The following is a 14,056-nucleotide window of genomic DNA, read 5'->3' on the forward strand; positions in this document are numbered from 1 at the left end:
AATAAAGCATACTTACTTTCTACCCACTTATTCTTATCAGAACACTGTAGCTCGTGGGTTACCAGATCTTTCTTATTACCCAGTAAAAGGTGACAAAGGGAACATCTTTCAATGCTGTAAGAAAATTTTTTAAATATTTAAATTTAATTACTCTTATGCTTTTAATATTTACATAATCCAGTTTTAAATATTAAATAAAATTGCTTATTAACTTCCCAAAGCAACAGGTTGCATTACACAACCTCTCTTTTAAAGCCATATCCTTTGAAGAGAGCAATATTTGAGCAATGTTGTTTATAAAAACATACTTATTGAACATCACCAACTAAACCCTTAAGTTCTTGCATATTGCTATAGTATTTGTTTTGCAAAAGTAAGATTCTACTCCCACACCTGTGGCCCGTTTTCAGAGTTCTTCTACCCTTGCAGCCTGGCCTGGGGCCAGGATTTTGTGTTAATTCCATGTTCAACCAGGATGTTGTTCTTGGCGGCCTACTGGCCCACAAATTTACCATAGACATACACCTTAATACACCCATGTATTTACACGCAATAATACACCCATGTATTTACACATAATAAATTATTTCTTCAAAAGTCAATTTTTCAAATATGTGTTAATATAAACGAGGTTAAAGTAATATTTAAAATAAGGCTCATGAAACAAATTTTAAAACAAAACCCAATCATTTTCATTCTCACAATTAATCTTCACTGATCAGTTGTGTGTGAATGAACTTAGTTAAATTTTGCAAGTATTGAACTGCACGCTTATTTCTTACTTTGTACAGACACTTTCTACCATAGTGAACATGCACCAGCCTGTTCTGCTGGAAATGAGACACAGATAACATATATAGGCCAATCTAGCAACCATACTTAGATGATATATATTTTTTAAGGTCAAGATTTGTGAACAAAGCTTCTGAATCAAGGTAAGCTGCTTTGCTAATAGTAATGAAATATTAAGGTATACATTACCCTTGTATAATGATATACTTTCTTTGCTTGATTAGCTCCAAAAATATCTCATCAATCCCAAACTCTTGTGCAATTTCTCCAGGGCTGAGAAGACCTTGCTCCATCCGATTCAAAACTGAAAGCACTATATCCTTACGTATCATTGTATTACCAACATCAACCACCTCAATGCATTTTCGATCTTGAGTGCCACTCTCTACCACATATTCTATACTATCAGCTTCTACCTGAAAAAGAAAAACTTTATAAACATGGTGGAGAGTACATGTTTAAATATTAGTAAACTATAATACTGTACATAAATGTTCTGAAATGCATTCTCTTAACACCGTATTGTACCTTCAATCAGTTATCTGATATTCCTCCATTAATACCTTTTCTAACTGCATGCACCATCACTCTAACATACGGAACCACTGCCTCTAATCTTTCTTTATATTTCTTCTCATTCAGCCTTCTCACCTACTCCCTTCACACAATCTTTCCAATACAATTCTTTTCATAAAACTTCCATTAACAGACTGGTTCCATATTCTTTCTACTCACTTAACTCCATATCCACTTGCTAATTACTCTATACTATCTGCCACATAAATATACTTTAGCTAAAGTCCAGGGAGCATTTGTCCAGTCCAAGAAAAAATGGCTTTTAACCCTTTCACTGTCCAGACCCCTAAAATTAATATCCCTCTCACTGTCTATGTAGAAAAAAAATTCTTCTGAAATAGTAGAGAATCTTTTTCTAAAAGTAATGACATCAAAAGTACAAAACTTGATGGAAAATATATGGAATTATGCAGTTGCAAACTTAGTAAACAGGGACAATTTATGCATCAACAATTTCACCCATGCCCTCCATTCTATCATCTAAGCACAGAAGTCAATTTTACACAAGAGTACAAAATAAACACTAGATATTCCCTCTGTTCATTAATCACATCCCCAGGCCTCTCCTATAATACACTTTCCTTCAATTCTGAATTCGATATCACACAAAAAATCTAAGATTTACCCTATTTCTTAGATAATAAAATATAACCAAGAATGACTGGTTATGATTTCTGGTATCCCAATAATTAAATAAGACCTATTAAAAACTCATAAAACAGACTGGGGGTGTAGGGAAGCCATACTTGTACTCACAAAAATCACCAAAAATTTAATATTTTTGCAATTTTGAGCTCAATTTCAAACTACTTTTGATCCTGAAACCAACAAAAATTATTTCTATGTCAGTAGTATATCTTAAATTACATCTAATGACAGCAAGAAACACCCAATGAAACAATAAAAAGCATTCTCGACAACACCTCAAATGTGTTATTTTAAACTAAGCACAAGGTCAGAGTTTTGATTTTCTCAGCAATGCACCTCATGAGGCAGGTTTTTTACACTGTGCACACTCACTGCACAAACTCATTCTCTCTCTGTTCTGAACTGTGCTCTGAAAGGATTAATGAACATGACTGTAGATTGAGCTGATGTTGGGAAAAATTCTTGAACCCATTATCCTTGAAATGTGTTAATACTTTTATTGAATACTGAACATTTAGAATACAGCTGGTAATTTTTTTTTTTTTTTTTTTCAACAAGTCGGCCGTCTCCCACCGAGGCAGGGTGACCCAAAAAAGAAAGAAACTCCCCAAAAAGAAAATACTTTCATCATCATCATTCAACACTTTCACCACACTCACACATTATCACCGACATGTGGAAATTCCTTGTAGAAGTCTTGAGTTAGAAATGCAGTCAGCATTGCACTCAAAACAGTACGAGAACAAGGTAAACTTGAACTATCAATAAGGGCAGGCTTCCCTCCTCACACCCTCAGTGATTCAATAAGCAAACAAAAATAACCTAACAGTTTTTCATTGAAAAGCATTTCATTATTTCTTTCTGCCTAAAAACAGAATCATTAAACTATTACACATTTACTACAGAAATCCTTGTAATTCTCATCTTCCATCACCTGTTTTAACCAATTATTCCTGTGACACTGTCAACAGTATGTTACCTGAATATAGCATTCTCAACAACTTATCCCTCTTTCATAAATATCAAACAAGAGATACAATTTTATAACAGCAGCCTTATACTTCCTTTATAAAAAATTATATATATAAACTACTGTATATTAATATTTTGCAGTACAGTACCTTACAATCCTGAACTGCAAAATTTTCACCATTGTTTTCTGTGGCTTCTGCTACAGTTTCTCCCTCCTCCTCCTCCTCCTCCTCCTCTTCCTCCTCTTTTTTGCCACTACCTTGCTTAATTCCCTGTTGGGCTCTTAATTTTGCCTTTTGGATTTCTGAAATTTCAAGGTAAGTTTTACAAAAGTACCGAATAAAACAATGACCAAATATCAACAAGAACATTTCACAAATTTATATTACAATAAGTGTAGCAATGCAGCAAAAAGACTGGCAGTAGTAAATGAGATGATTCCAGATAGCCATGAAGAAACTCATGAAGAAATTTGAAATGGAGAGAGATTTTACAGGTCAAATGGATGGAATCAAGTAAAGTATGGCAAGCAAAATCCAAATCTGACTATAGTTATGCCTGTGTGAGAAGAGTGCTTCATATGACCCACATGGGATAATACTTCCCCTAAAATGTTTTTATTATTATTATTAACACATTGGCCGATTCCTACCAAGGCAGGGTGGCCCGAAAAAGAAAAACTTTCATCATTCACTCCATCACTGTCTTGCCAGAAGGGTGTCTTACACTAGTTATAAAACTGCAACATTAACACCCCTCCTTCAGAGTGCAGACACTGTACTTCCCATCTCCAAGACTCAAGTCTGGCCTGCCGGTTTCCCTGAATCCCTTCATAAATGTTACTTTGCTCACACTCCAACAGCATGTCAAGTATCAAAACCCATTTGTCTCCATTCACTCCTATCAAATACGTTCACGCATGCATACTGGAAGTCTAAGCCCCTTGCACACAAAACCTCCTTTACCCCCTCCCTCCAACCCTTCCTAGGCTGACCCCTACCCTGCCTTCCCTCCACTACAGATTTATACACTTTCGAAGTCATTCTGCATTGTTCCATTCTCTCTACATGTCCAAACACCTCAACAACCCCTCCTCAGCCCTCTGGATAATAGTTTTGGTAATCCCACACCTTCTCCTAATTTCCAAACTACGAATTCTCTGCATTATATTCACACCACACACTGCCCTCAGATGTGACATCTCGACTTAAGAAATCGTAATGACACGATTGCAAATAAACCATACCCCCGGCCGGGATTGAACCCGCGGTCATAGAGTCTCAAAACTCCAGCCCGTCGCGTTAGCCACTAGACCAGCTAGCCACAATAAGATTCATCCAACTAGGTATATTTCTACACCATAGGAAAGTTAGCACAGGCACCTCTGTGACCACAAATGCAAGTTTTTACAGACGAATCTCCAGCTAGCGTGGCCGTGACGAACTCTAGCTCAAGTCCCTTCACTGCCGTCAACATGACTTAAGAAATCGTAATGACACGATTGAAAATAAACCATACCCCCGGCCGGGGGTATGGTTTATTTGCAATCGTGTCATTACGATTTCTTAAGTCATGTTGACGGCAGTGAAGGGACTTGAGCTAGAGTTCGTCACGGCCACGCTAGCTGGAGATTCGTCTGTAAAAACTTGCATTTGTGGTCACAGAGGTGCCTGTGCTAACTTTCCTATGGTGTAGAAATATACCTAGTTGGATGAATCTTATTGTGGCTAGCTGGTCTAGTGGCTAACGCGACGGGCTGGAGTTTTGAGACTCTATGACCGCGGGTTCAATCCCGGCCGGGGGTATGGTTTATGTGACATCTCCACTGCCTCCAGCCTCCTCCTCGTTGCAACATTCATCACCCATGCTTCATATCCATACAAGTGTGTTGGTACAACTATACGCTCATACATTCCCCTCTTTGCTTCCACGGACAAAGTTCTTTGTCTCCACAGACTCCTAAGTGCACCACTCACCCTTTTCCTCATCAATTCTATGATTCACCTCATCCTTCATAGACCCATCTGCTGACACATTCACTCCTAAATATCTGAATACATTCACCTCCTCCACACTCTCTCTCTCCAATCTGATATTCAATCTTTTGTCACCTAATCTTTTTGTTATCCTCAACACCTTACTCTTTCCTATATTCACTTTCAATTTTCTTCTTTTACATGCCCTACCAAATTCATCCACCAACCTCTGAAACTTCTCTTCAGAATCTCCCAAAAGCACAGTGTCATCAGCAATGAGCAACTGTGACAACTCCCACTTTGTGTTTGATTCTTTATCTTTTAACTCCACACCTCTTGCTAAGACCCCTCGCATTCACTTCTCTTACAACCCCATCTATAAATATATTAAACAACAATGGTGACATCGCACATCCTTGTCTAAGGCCTACTTTTACTGGGAAATAATCTCCCTCTCTCTTACACACACTAACATATGTTTCATGTACTCCTCCAAGGCATTAATATTGAGACAGGAGAAACATGAGCTAGTATATATAGGTAAAAATGTTACTGAAGTTACTAGATGAATTTTATGACAATCAGTACAATGAGAATGGTCTCCATCGAACTCCAGCATACAAACTTTACCATACTGCAATATTTTTTTATAATATTTTGTCAGAATTTGACTGAATAAGCAATGTACAATATACATTTTACAGCAAAAGGATAACTCACTAAATATAAAAAGAAAAAAGTAAAAGTTGAGACAGGTCAGAATAAACACGAGAAACAATGAGATGGAATTCAACGAAAATGCAATTTTTAAAGCTTGTCTGACAGCTGTATATGGAAAAGTTAACATTTCAAAGAGAACAAACAATTATCCTTAAGACAATTTTCTAATAGATGACTAATTATGACTACTGCCTGCAATTGATAAAATTTTAAGCACAATTTTTTAAATACACCAAATATTTCATAATACAAAGTTTTTAAAAATATATTTTCTCATCATTCTTTTACAAGGTTTCAGTGGTCACATAATACATCATCCTAGGAAGTTAGTCACTGATTACTGTGACTCACCTTTATCAATTTCTTTAATAGAGCCATAAAACTCTGGGGGATCTAGATGAAGGTAGCCCAGCATTTGATTACCCTTCTGGAGTGCATCAAAGTTCCTGACACGCCGAAGCAAACCCAACCACTTCTTTATAACACATTTGCGGTTAACCCATTCCCCAATCTGAAAAATTTACTACATTGAAGATTAACACACTTCTTGATTATTAAAACTGTTAAAGTGTAACAGATTCTCACATTTTTTAGTTAATATTCCAACTTAACTTCATTTTGTTTCAATATTGCTTAATTTTCTATGCAAGTTTCAATTTAACTTAATTCTCACCCCATGTTTCAATTTCACTAAATTATCTTTCTTTCAGTTTTACTTCAGTCTCCACCTGTTTCACTGTCCTGTATTTCATTCCAAGTATGGGATATATCAAAGAACTCTAGTGACACTCTCTAAACTAAATACAGAGTACATCATACTCTTGAAAATATAACATACTTAGTCAGCCCTTGATTTGTGCTGAGAATGCATTCATGGGAAAAATGGGTAAAAAATGTTTTGGTAAACCAAGTATGAAGTTCTAGGCTTAGATAGGGCTATGTTCCAGACACCCTCATTTGATTTTTTTTTTAAATACATCAGCTGTTTCCCACCCAAGGCAGTGTGACCCAAAAAATAAGAAACACTTTCATTATCATTCACTCCATCACTATCCTGCCAGAGGTATGCCTACACTACAGCTATAAAACTGCAACTTATCAACACCCCTCCTTCAGAGTGCAGGCACTGTACTCCATCTCCATGACCTCCAGTTTCCCTGAATCCCATCATAAATGTCTCTGCATTTTTTAAAAAGTCAGCTGAGTATGAGTGATGGTTAATGTGTTTCATTTTTTTGGGTCACCCTACCTACATGGAAAATGACCGATATATTAAAAAACAGTACATGATGTTTAGTTCTTACCACTAATGTAAGACTATTTTCATACACAGCTTCTGCCATAACCATGATTATATAAATGTTATGCCTTGTACTGAACTTCCAAACAACAGTACATGTTTTGCATGCGACAAACTAAGGATATCAACTCACAGACACTTGCAGCTCCTTTGCCAGTAATTCCATGACATTCGTGTAGGGTTTTTTGCCAACTTTAGCCTTTGCTTCTCCAATCATAACAACATGATCCCTCATACACTTCAAGAGTATGGCTTCATATTCCCTAATCCAAGTTCTTGGTGCTGAAATATAAAATAAACATAAATGCCGGGAGCAATGGGCTAGTAACCCCTTCTCCTGTAGACATTTACTAAAAAAGAGAAGAAAAACTTTATAAAACTGGGATGCTTGAATGTGCGTGGATGTAGTGCAGATGACAAGAAACAGATGATTGCTGATGTTATGAATGAAAAGAAGTTGGATGTCCTGGCCCTAAGCGAAACAAAGCTGAAGGGGGTAGGGGAGTTTCGGTGGGGGGAAATAAATGGGATTAAATCTGGAGTATCTGAGAGAGTTAGAGCAAAGGAAGGGGTAGCAGCAATGTTGAATGATCAGTTATGGAAGGAGAAAAGAGAATATGAATGTGTAAATGCAAGAATTATGTGGATTAAAGTAAAGGTTGGATGCGAGAAGTGGGTCATAATAAGCGTGTATGCACCTGGAGAAGAGAGGAATGCAGAGGAGAGAGAGAGATTTTGGGAGATGTTAAGTGAATGTATAGGAGCCTTTGAACCAAGTGAGAGAGTAATTGTGGTAGGGGACCTGAATGCTAAAGTAGGAGAAACTTTTAGAGAGGGTGTGGTAGGTAAGTTTGGGGTGCCAGGTGTAAATGATAATGGGAGCCCTTTGATTGAACTTTGTATAGAAAGGGGTTTAGTTATAGGTAATACATATTTTAAGAAAAAGAGGATAAATAAGTATACAAGATATGATGTAGGGCGAAATGACAGTAGTTTGTTGGATTATGTATTGGTAGATAAAAGACTGTTGAGTAGACTTCAGGATGTACATGTTTATAGAGGGGCCACAGATATATCAGATCACTTTCTAGTTGTAGCTACACTGAGAGTAAAAGGTAGATGGGATACAAGGAGAATAGAAGCATCAGGGAAGAGAGAGGTGAAGGTTTATAAACTAAAAGAGGAGGCAGTTAGGGAAAGATATAAACAGCTATTGGAGGATAGATGGGCTAATGAGAGCATAGGCAATGGGGTCGAAGAGGTATGGGGTAGGTTTAAAAATGTAGTGTTAGAGTGTTCATAGGACGTTTGTGGTTACAGGAAAGTGGGTGCGGGAGGGAAGAGGAGCGATTGGTGGAATGATGATGTAAAGAGAGTAGTAAGGGAGAAAAAGTTAGCATATGAGAAGTTTTTACAAAGTAGAAGTGATGCAAGGAGGGAAGAGTATATGGAGAAAAAGAGAGAGGTTAAGAGAGTGGTGAAAAAAATGTAAAAAGAGAGCAAATGAGAGAGTGGGTGAGATGTTATCAACAAATTTTGTTGAAAATAAGAAAAAGTTTTGGGGTGAGATTAACAAGTTAAGGAAGCCTAGAGAACAAATGGATTTGTCAGTTAAAAATAGGAGAGGAGAGTTATTAAATGGAGAGTTAGAGGTATTGGGAAGATGGAGGGAATATTTTGAGGAATTGTTAAATGTTGATGAAGATAGGGAAGCTGTGATTTCATGTACAGGGCAAGGAGGAATAACATCTTGTAGGAGTGAGGAAGAGCCAGTTGTGAGTGTGGGGGAAGTTCGTGAGGCAGTAGGTAAAATGAAAGGGGGTAAGGCAGCCGGGATTGATGGGATAAAGATAGAAATGTTAAAAGCAGGTGGGGATATAGTTTTGGAGTGGTTGGTGCAATTATTTAATAAATGTATGGAAGAGGGTAAGGTACCTAGGGATTGGCAGAGAGCATGCATAGTTCCTTTGTATAAAGGCAAAGGGGACAAAAGAGAGTGCAAAAATTATAGGGGGATAAGTCTGTTGAGTATACCTGGTAAAGTGTATGGTAGAGTTATTATTGAAAGAATTAAAAGTAAGACGGAGAATAGGATAGCAGATGAACAGGAGGGGTGTTAATGTTGCAGTTTAAAAACTGTAGTGTAAAGCACCCTTCTGGCAAGACAGTGATGGAGTGAATGATGGTGAAAGTTTTTCTTTTTCGGGCCACCCTGCCTTGGTGGGAATCGGCCAGTGTGATAATAAAAAAAAAATAATAATAATAATAAATATATCCAATAATATAGTAAATCAAGATAAACATTAATCAATTTCATTTCAAACTCTTCAATTACACTTACGTCTAGGCAGCGTCACCTTATTTGGGTTATTTTTTTTCTTTGCCTCAAATTCTGGTTTCTTTGTGGAAGTTGGCAGCTCAACACACTCCAGTGTGTGCTCTGCTGCAGACAACACATCCTTGAAAACTGCATTACAACTATAACATGCAAGCTGCTGCCCTGTCCTGTGAAGAAAACAGCATTACAGTAGTATAGTATTACATGACCTTCTCACAACAAAGGCTCCAGTTGATGAATAAGACATGTAAAACACCTGGGAATCTTTACTGATATCAGTAAAGATATACATGTATGTTGAACATGTGTTTAGTGAGTGTGTAGGAACTTTTGAACCAAGTGAGAAAGTAATTGTGGTAGGGGACCTAAATGATAAAGTAGGAGAAACATATAAAGAAGGTCTGGCAGGTAAGTCTGGGATGCCAGGTGTAAATGACAAGGGGGCCCTTTGATTAAACTTTGTATAGAAAGGGGTTTGGTTATAGGTAATACATATTTAAAAAAAGAAAAGAGGATAAATAAGCATACAAGATATGACGTAAGGCGTAATGACAGTAGTTTGTTGGACTACGTATTGGTAAATAAAAGACTGTTGGGTAGACTTCAAGATGTACATGTTTATAGAGAGGTCAGAGACATATCAGATCACTTTTTTAGTTGTAGCTACAGTGAGAGTAAAAGGTAGATGGGATACAAGGAAAATGGAAGCAGCAGGTAAGAGAGAGGTGAAGGTTTATAAGCTAAAGGAGGAGGCAGTTAGGGTAAGATATAAACATCTATTAGAGGACTGATAGGCTAGTGAGAAGATAGGCAATGGTGTTGAAGATGTATGGGGTAAGTTTAAGAATGTAGTGTTAGAGTGTTCAGCAGAAGTTTGTGGTTACAGGAAAGTGGATGCAGGAGGTAAGAAGAGCAACTGGTGGAATTTTGTAGAGAGATTAGTAAGAGAGAAAAAGTTAGCATATGAGAGGTTTTTACAAAGTAGAAGTGATGCAAGGAGGGAGGAGTACATATATGGAGAGGAAAAGAGTGGTTAATAGAGTGGTGAAGCAATGTAAAAAGAGAGCAAATAAGAGAGTGGGTGAGATGTTATCAAAAAATTTTGTTGAAAATAAGAAAAAGTTTTGGAGTGATATTAATAAGCTGAGGAAGCCCAGGGAACAAATGGATATGATTGTTAAAAAGAGGAGAGGAGAGTTATTAAATGGAGAGTTACAGGTATTGGGAAGATGGAGGGAATATTTTGAGGAATTGTTATATGTTGATGAAGATAGGGAAGCTGTGATTTCATGTATAAGGCAAGGAGGAATAACATCTTGTAGGAGTGAGGAGGAATGAGTTGTGAGTATGGGTGAAGTTCATGAGGCAGTGGGTAGAATGAAAGGGGGTAAGGCAGCTGGGACTGATGGGATAAAGATAGAAATGTTAAAAGCAGGTGATTATATAGTTTTGGAGTGATTGGTGCTTTTATTTAATAAATGTATGAAAGAGGGTGAGCTACATAGGAATTGGCAGAGAGCATGCATAGTTCCTTTGTATAAAGGCAAGGGGTACAAAAGAGAATGCAAAAATTATAGGGGAATAAGTCTGTTGGGTATACCATTTGCAAAGGTAACTACTATCTCACTTGCACAACCAACTTAATACTTTCCCTCTCAAACTAAAGTCTAATTAATGGTGAAATTGGTTAAGTAACAGGCAATCGTAAACTATTACCCTGCAATTCACACTATGAATCTACACTTATCACTATGAGAAAAAAAAAATCCCTTAAAATCTGCCTAAAGTGATCAGGCCACTTAACCTTTTCTCTTTTTCTATCCACAACCTTTTCTACTGGGAAACAATTAAAGAACACCAATACAAGTAAGCCAGATACAGTGGCTTAATTAATAATACAGTAAGTCCTCAACTTACCAACACATTGAGAATCTTTTGTATTGTGTATAATATTCATTATACAGGAAGTCTTCAACTTACAAACATGTTGGGGACCTTCTGTATTGTGTATCATAATTATAAATTATTATTATTATAATCAAAAGAAGTGCTAAATCTCAAGGGTAATACAGCCATAATTATAAAATAATGATATTACACACAATTATTATAATAAAAATAATGAAAAGCAGGGGTGCCATGAGTTTATCTGGAGTTTATCTGGAGAGAGTTCCGGGGGTCAACGCCCCCGCGGCCCGGTCTGTGACCAGGCCTCCTTAGGTCAGTGTCCCAGGATGCGACCCACACCAGTCGACTAACACCCAGGTACCCATTTTACTGATGGGGAACATAGACAACAGGTGGAAAGAAACACGTCCAATGTTTCTACTCTGGCTGGGAATCGAACCCAGGCCCTCACCGTGTGAAGCGAGAGCGTTAACCACCAGGCCACCAGAGCCCTCCAGGCCACCAGAGCTAAGAGACAACACAATAAGTGTCAGGGGCCCAAGATTGTTCAACTGCCCCCCAGCATACACAAGGGGGATTATAATTATAATTATTATAATCATGGGGAGCGCTAAACTGGTAGGATTATACAGGGCCTGTAGGGGGGATGGAAGGTATTTAGGCTTAATTTAGGGAACTAGAACACAGATCCAATTCCCTAGATCAAGAGCCCCTCTCCAGCATCAAGGAACCTCACTTGGGGGGAGGAGGAAGATTACCAATAAACCCCTGGCTGTCTTCAAGAGAGAGGTGGACAGGCACCTAAAGTCAGTCTGACTTTTTTTAATTATCCTAGGTAATCTACATATATGCTGCTATGTATGATAATTTAACTGTATTGATGTGTACTTGTACCTAAAAAACTTACTTAAAGATTAAAGATTCTTTATTTCAGCATGATACAATGTTTGTACAGAGGTGGGCAACACATAGGTGTGTAGAAACCCCCTTGGTATGCAGAGCTTTTTGGGCAAACTTAAGCCTATCTTAACATTAATAAGGCAATAAATTGTTGATTACTTATATTATTATTATAATGAAAAAGAAGCGCTAAACCTACAAGGGTCATACAGCTGATTGCTTATATATATGCTCTCAAGTGGCTTTAACAATAAACACTTTTATCGAATTGATTGTTTTAAGGATTATAAGCTGGCTTACGATTACAGGTAATGAGGATTCTAGCATGATAATATGTTTTGAAGACATTCAGTATATTTAATGGTTGTGAGTATTACAGACAATGTGAGTAAGAATATATTGTTCCATATGCTTGTGGCAGTCAGAACATGAAAATATACTTTTACTATAATTAGCTGTTGCTCTTCTGTTAATTTAAGTATACTTTCCAAGTACTCCAGGTAATAAAATATATTATTATAATATTCATGGTTGGGTGCTAAACCCGTAGAGACAACACAGCACCTGGGAAAGGGGAAGGCAGTCTAACTTGAGTCAAGGTATCAATGTAGGTTTAATCGCTTTGATACCTTCATTATTGTAATCATATCTAATCGCTAAACCCACAAGGGTCGTACATAGACTATAATACGTTCAACATATTCATTTTTTTTAACTTAACCTAGAAGATCCATAGAATTTTATAACTCAGAATATACATACAATTTTATAACGTAACCTGGGATATACATAAAAATTTATTGAATCTAAATCTAGGAATTATTATAACCTAAAATAATATGGTACTTGTAAATATACATAAGAATTTAAGTTTACTTCATTATTACATTCATGGAGGGAGCACTAACCCACAGGGATCATGCAGTACCTGAATACTAAGAAGTAATCACATTAGATTAATGGGAAAGGAGAGTAGTTCCAATTTTGAGTGTTTCAAGTCCTTCATTAACATAAGTAATGACAGCAGAGGCTCTTAGACCTACTCACTGCATCTTCAATTTGTTTCGTCGAACATGTTTGAAGCAACTCTTGGCTCCCATTAACACCTAGCTACTTGTATGAATTATTTTCTCCTTCAATAAGCATTACCTCGGTTCTTGCACTCAGAAATACATGAGAATATCTAAATTAGAGAGACTTGTTGGTGGTCTGTAAGGTACTCACGGGATTTTGTAGCTTATTTCCAAGGTCTCCATTGTATCAGACGCTGAACATGTTCGTCAGAGCAGCGAGTGTTGGTGAGGCAGCGTCTTCACTCCTGCTTGGATCTCTCAACTCTTACTCAACTATTATATCAATCCGGATGATGATGATACAAATAGTTTTATTTCTTTATGTGTTACAAAATAACGTAGTTTACAGGTAATAAAACATTGGTAAGCACAAAAGATAAGCCACTAGTATGCAATGCATTTCGGGCAAACTACTTAATAACCTCAATGGAAATAAGACACTTCAACTTTAGGGTGTCCCGCAGCTCGAGCACTAGCACACTCAGCTCACACACTCACGTCCAGGGGTTGAATCTCCTCCAGTACGGCTGGAAAACGTCAGGGACGTGTTTCCATAAGACACCTGCTGTCCCTGTCCCTGTTCACCCACCAGTTTAAAATGGATACCTGGGTGTTAATCGACTGGTTTGGGTCGCATCCTGGGACAAAACTGACCTAATTTGCCCGAAATGCTCTGCATAACAAGCGGCTTTCTATACAGGATTATATCATTCATGTCACCTATGGTTTGTATACCTGGTACATGTACTTGTAGTAAATAAATATATTATCATTCTTATTACGTATCATTATTATTGTTATCATAGGTATTTTACAATATAACACACACAGGAGAATTAAATCAGATAATGAT

The 14,056-nt window shown here is 37.3% G+C and overlaps 1 protein-coding gene across 4 annotated transcripts in view; it reads right to left on the reverse strand.

The window, feature by feature from the left end:
- LOC128688134 (uncharacterized) overlaps nucleotides 1–13,790 on the reverse strand; it is a 30,421-nt gene extending 16,631 nt beyond the window's left edge. The window contains exons 1-7 of one of the 4 annotated variants that reach the window (XM_070086740.1): nucleotides 13,355–13,790; nucleotides 9,326–9,489; nucleotides 7,118–7,266; nucleotides 6,036–6,195; nucleotides 3,138–3,292; nucleotides 982–1,208; nucleotides 17–114 (exon numbers count right to left, since the gene is read on the reverse strand). In XM_070086740.1, coding sequence (XP_069942841.1) covers nucleotides 17–114; nucleotides 982–1,208; nucleotides 3,138–3,292; nucleotides 6,036–6,195; nucleotides 7,118–7,266; nucleotides 9,326–9,489; nucleotides 13,355–13,386 — 985 coding nt within the window. In that variant the 5' untranslated portion in view covers nucleotides 13,387–13,790. Of the gene's footprint in view, nucleotides 1–16; nucleotides 115–981; nucleotides 1,209–3,137; nucleotides 3,293–6,035; nucleotides 6,196–7,117; nucleotides 7,267–9,325; nucleotides 9,490–13,058; nucleotides 13,246–13,354 lie in introns of those variants that run through there. The other 3 variants (XM_070086739.1, XM_070086741.1, XM_070086738.1) reach the window with 3 other exon arrangements.
- Nucleotides 13,791–14,056: the final 266 nt, after the last annotated feature.

This window comes from Cherax quadricarinatus, chromosome 19 (genome assembly GCF_038502225.1).
Source record: "Cherax quadricarinatus isolate ZL_2023a chromosome 19, ASM3850222v1, whole genome shotgun sequence".
Taxonomy (NCBI): Eukaryota; Metazoa; Arthropoda; class Malacostraca; order Decapoda; family Parastacidae; genus Cherax; species Cherax quadricarinatus.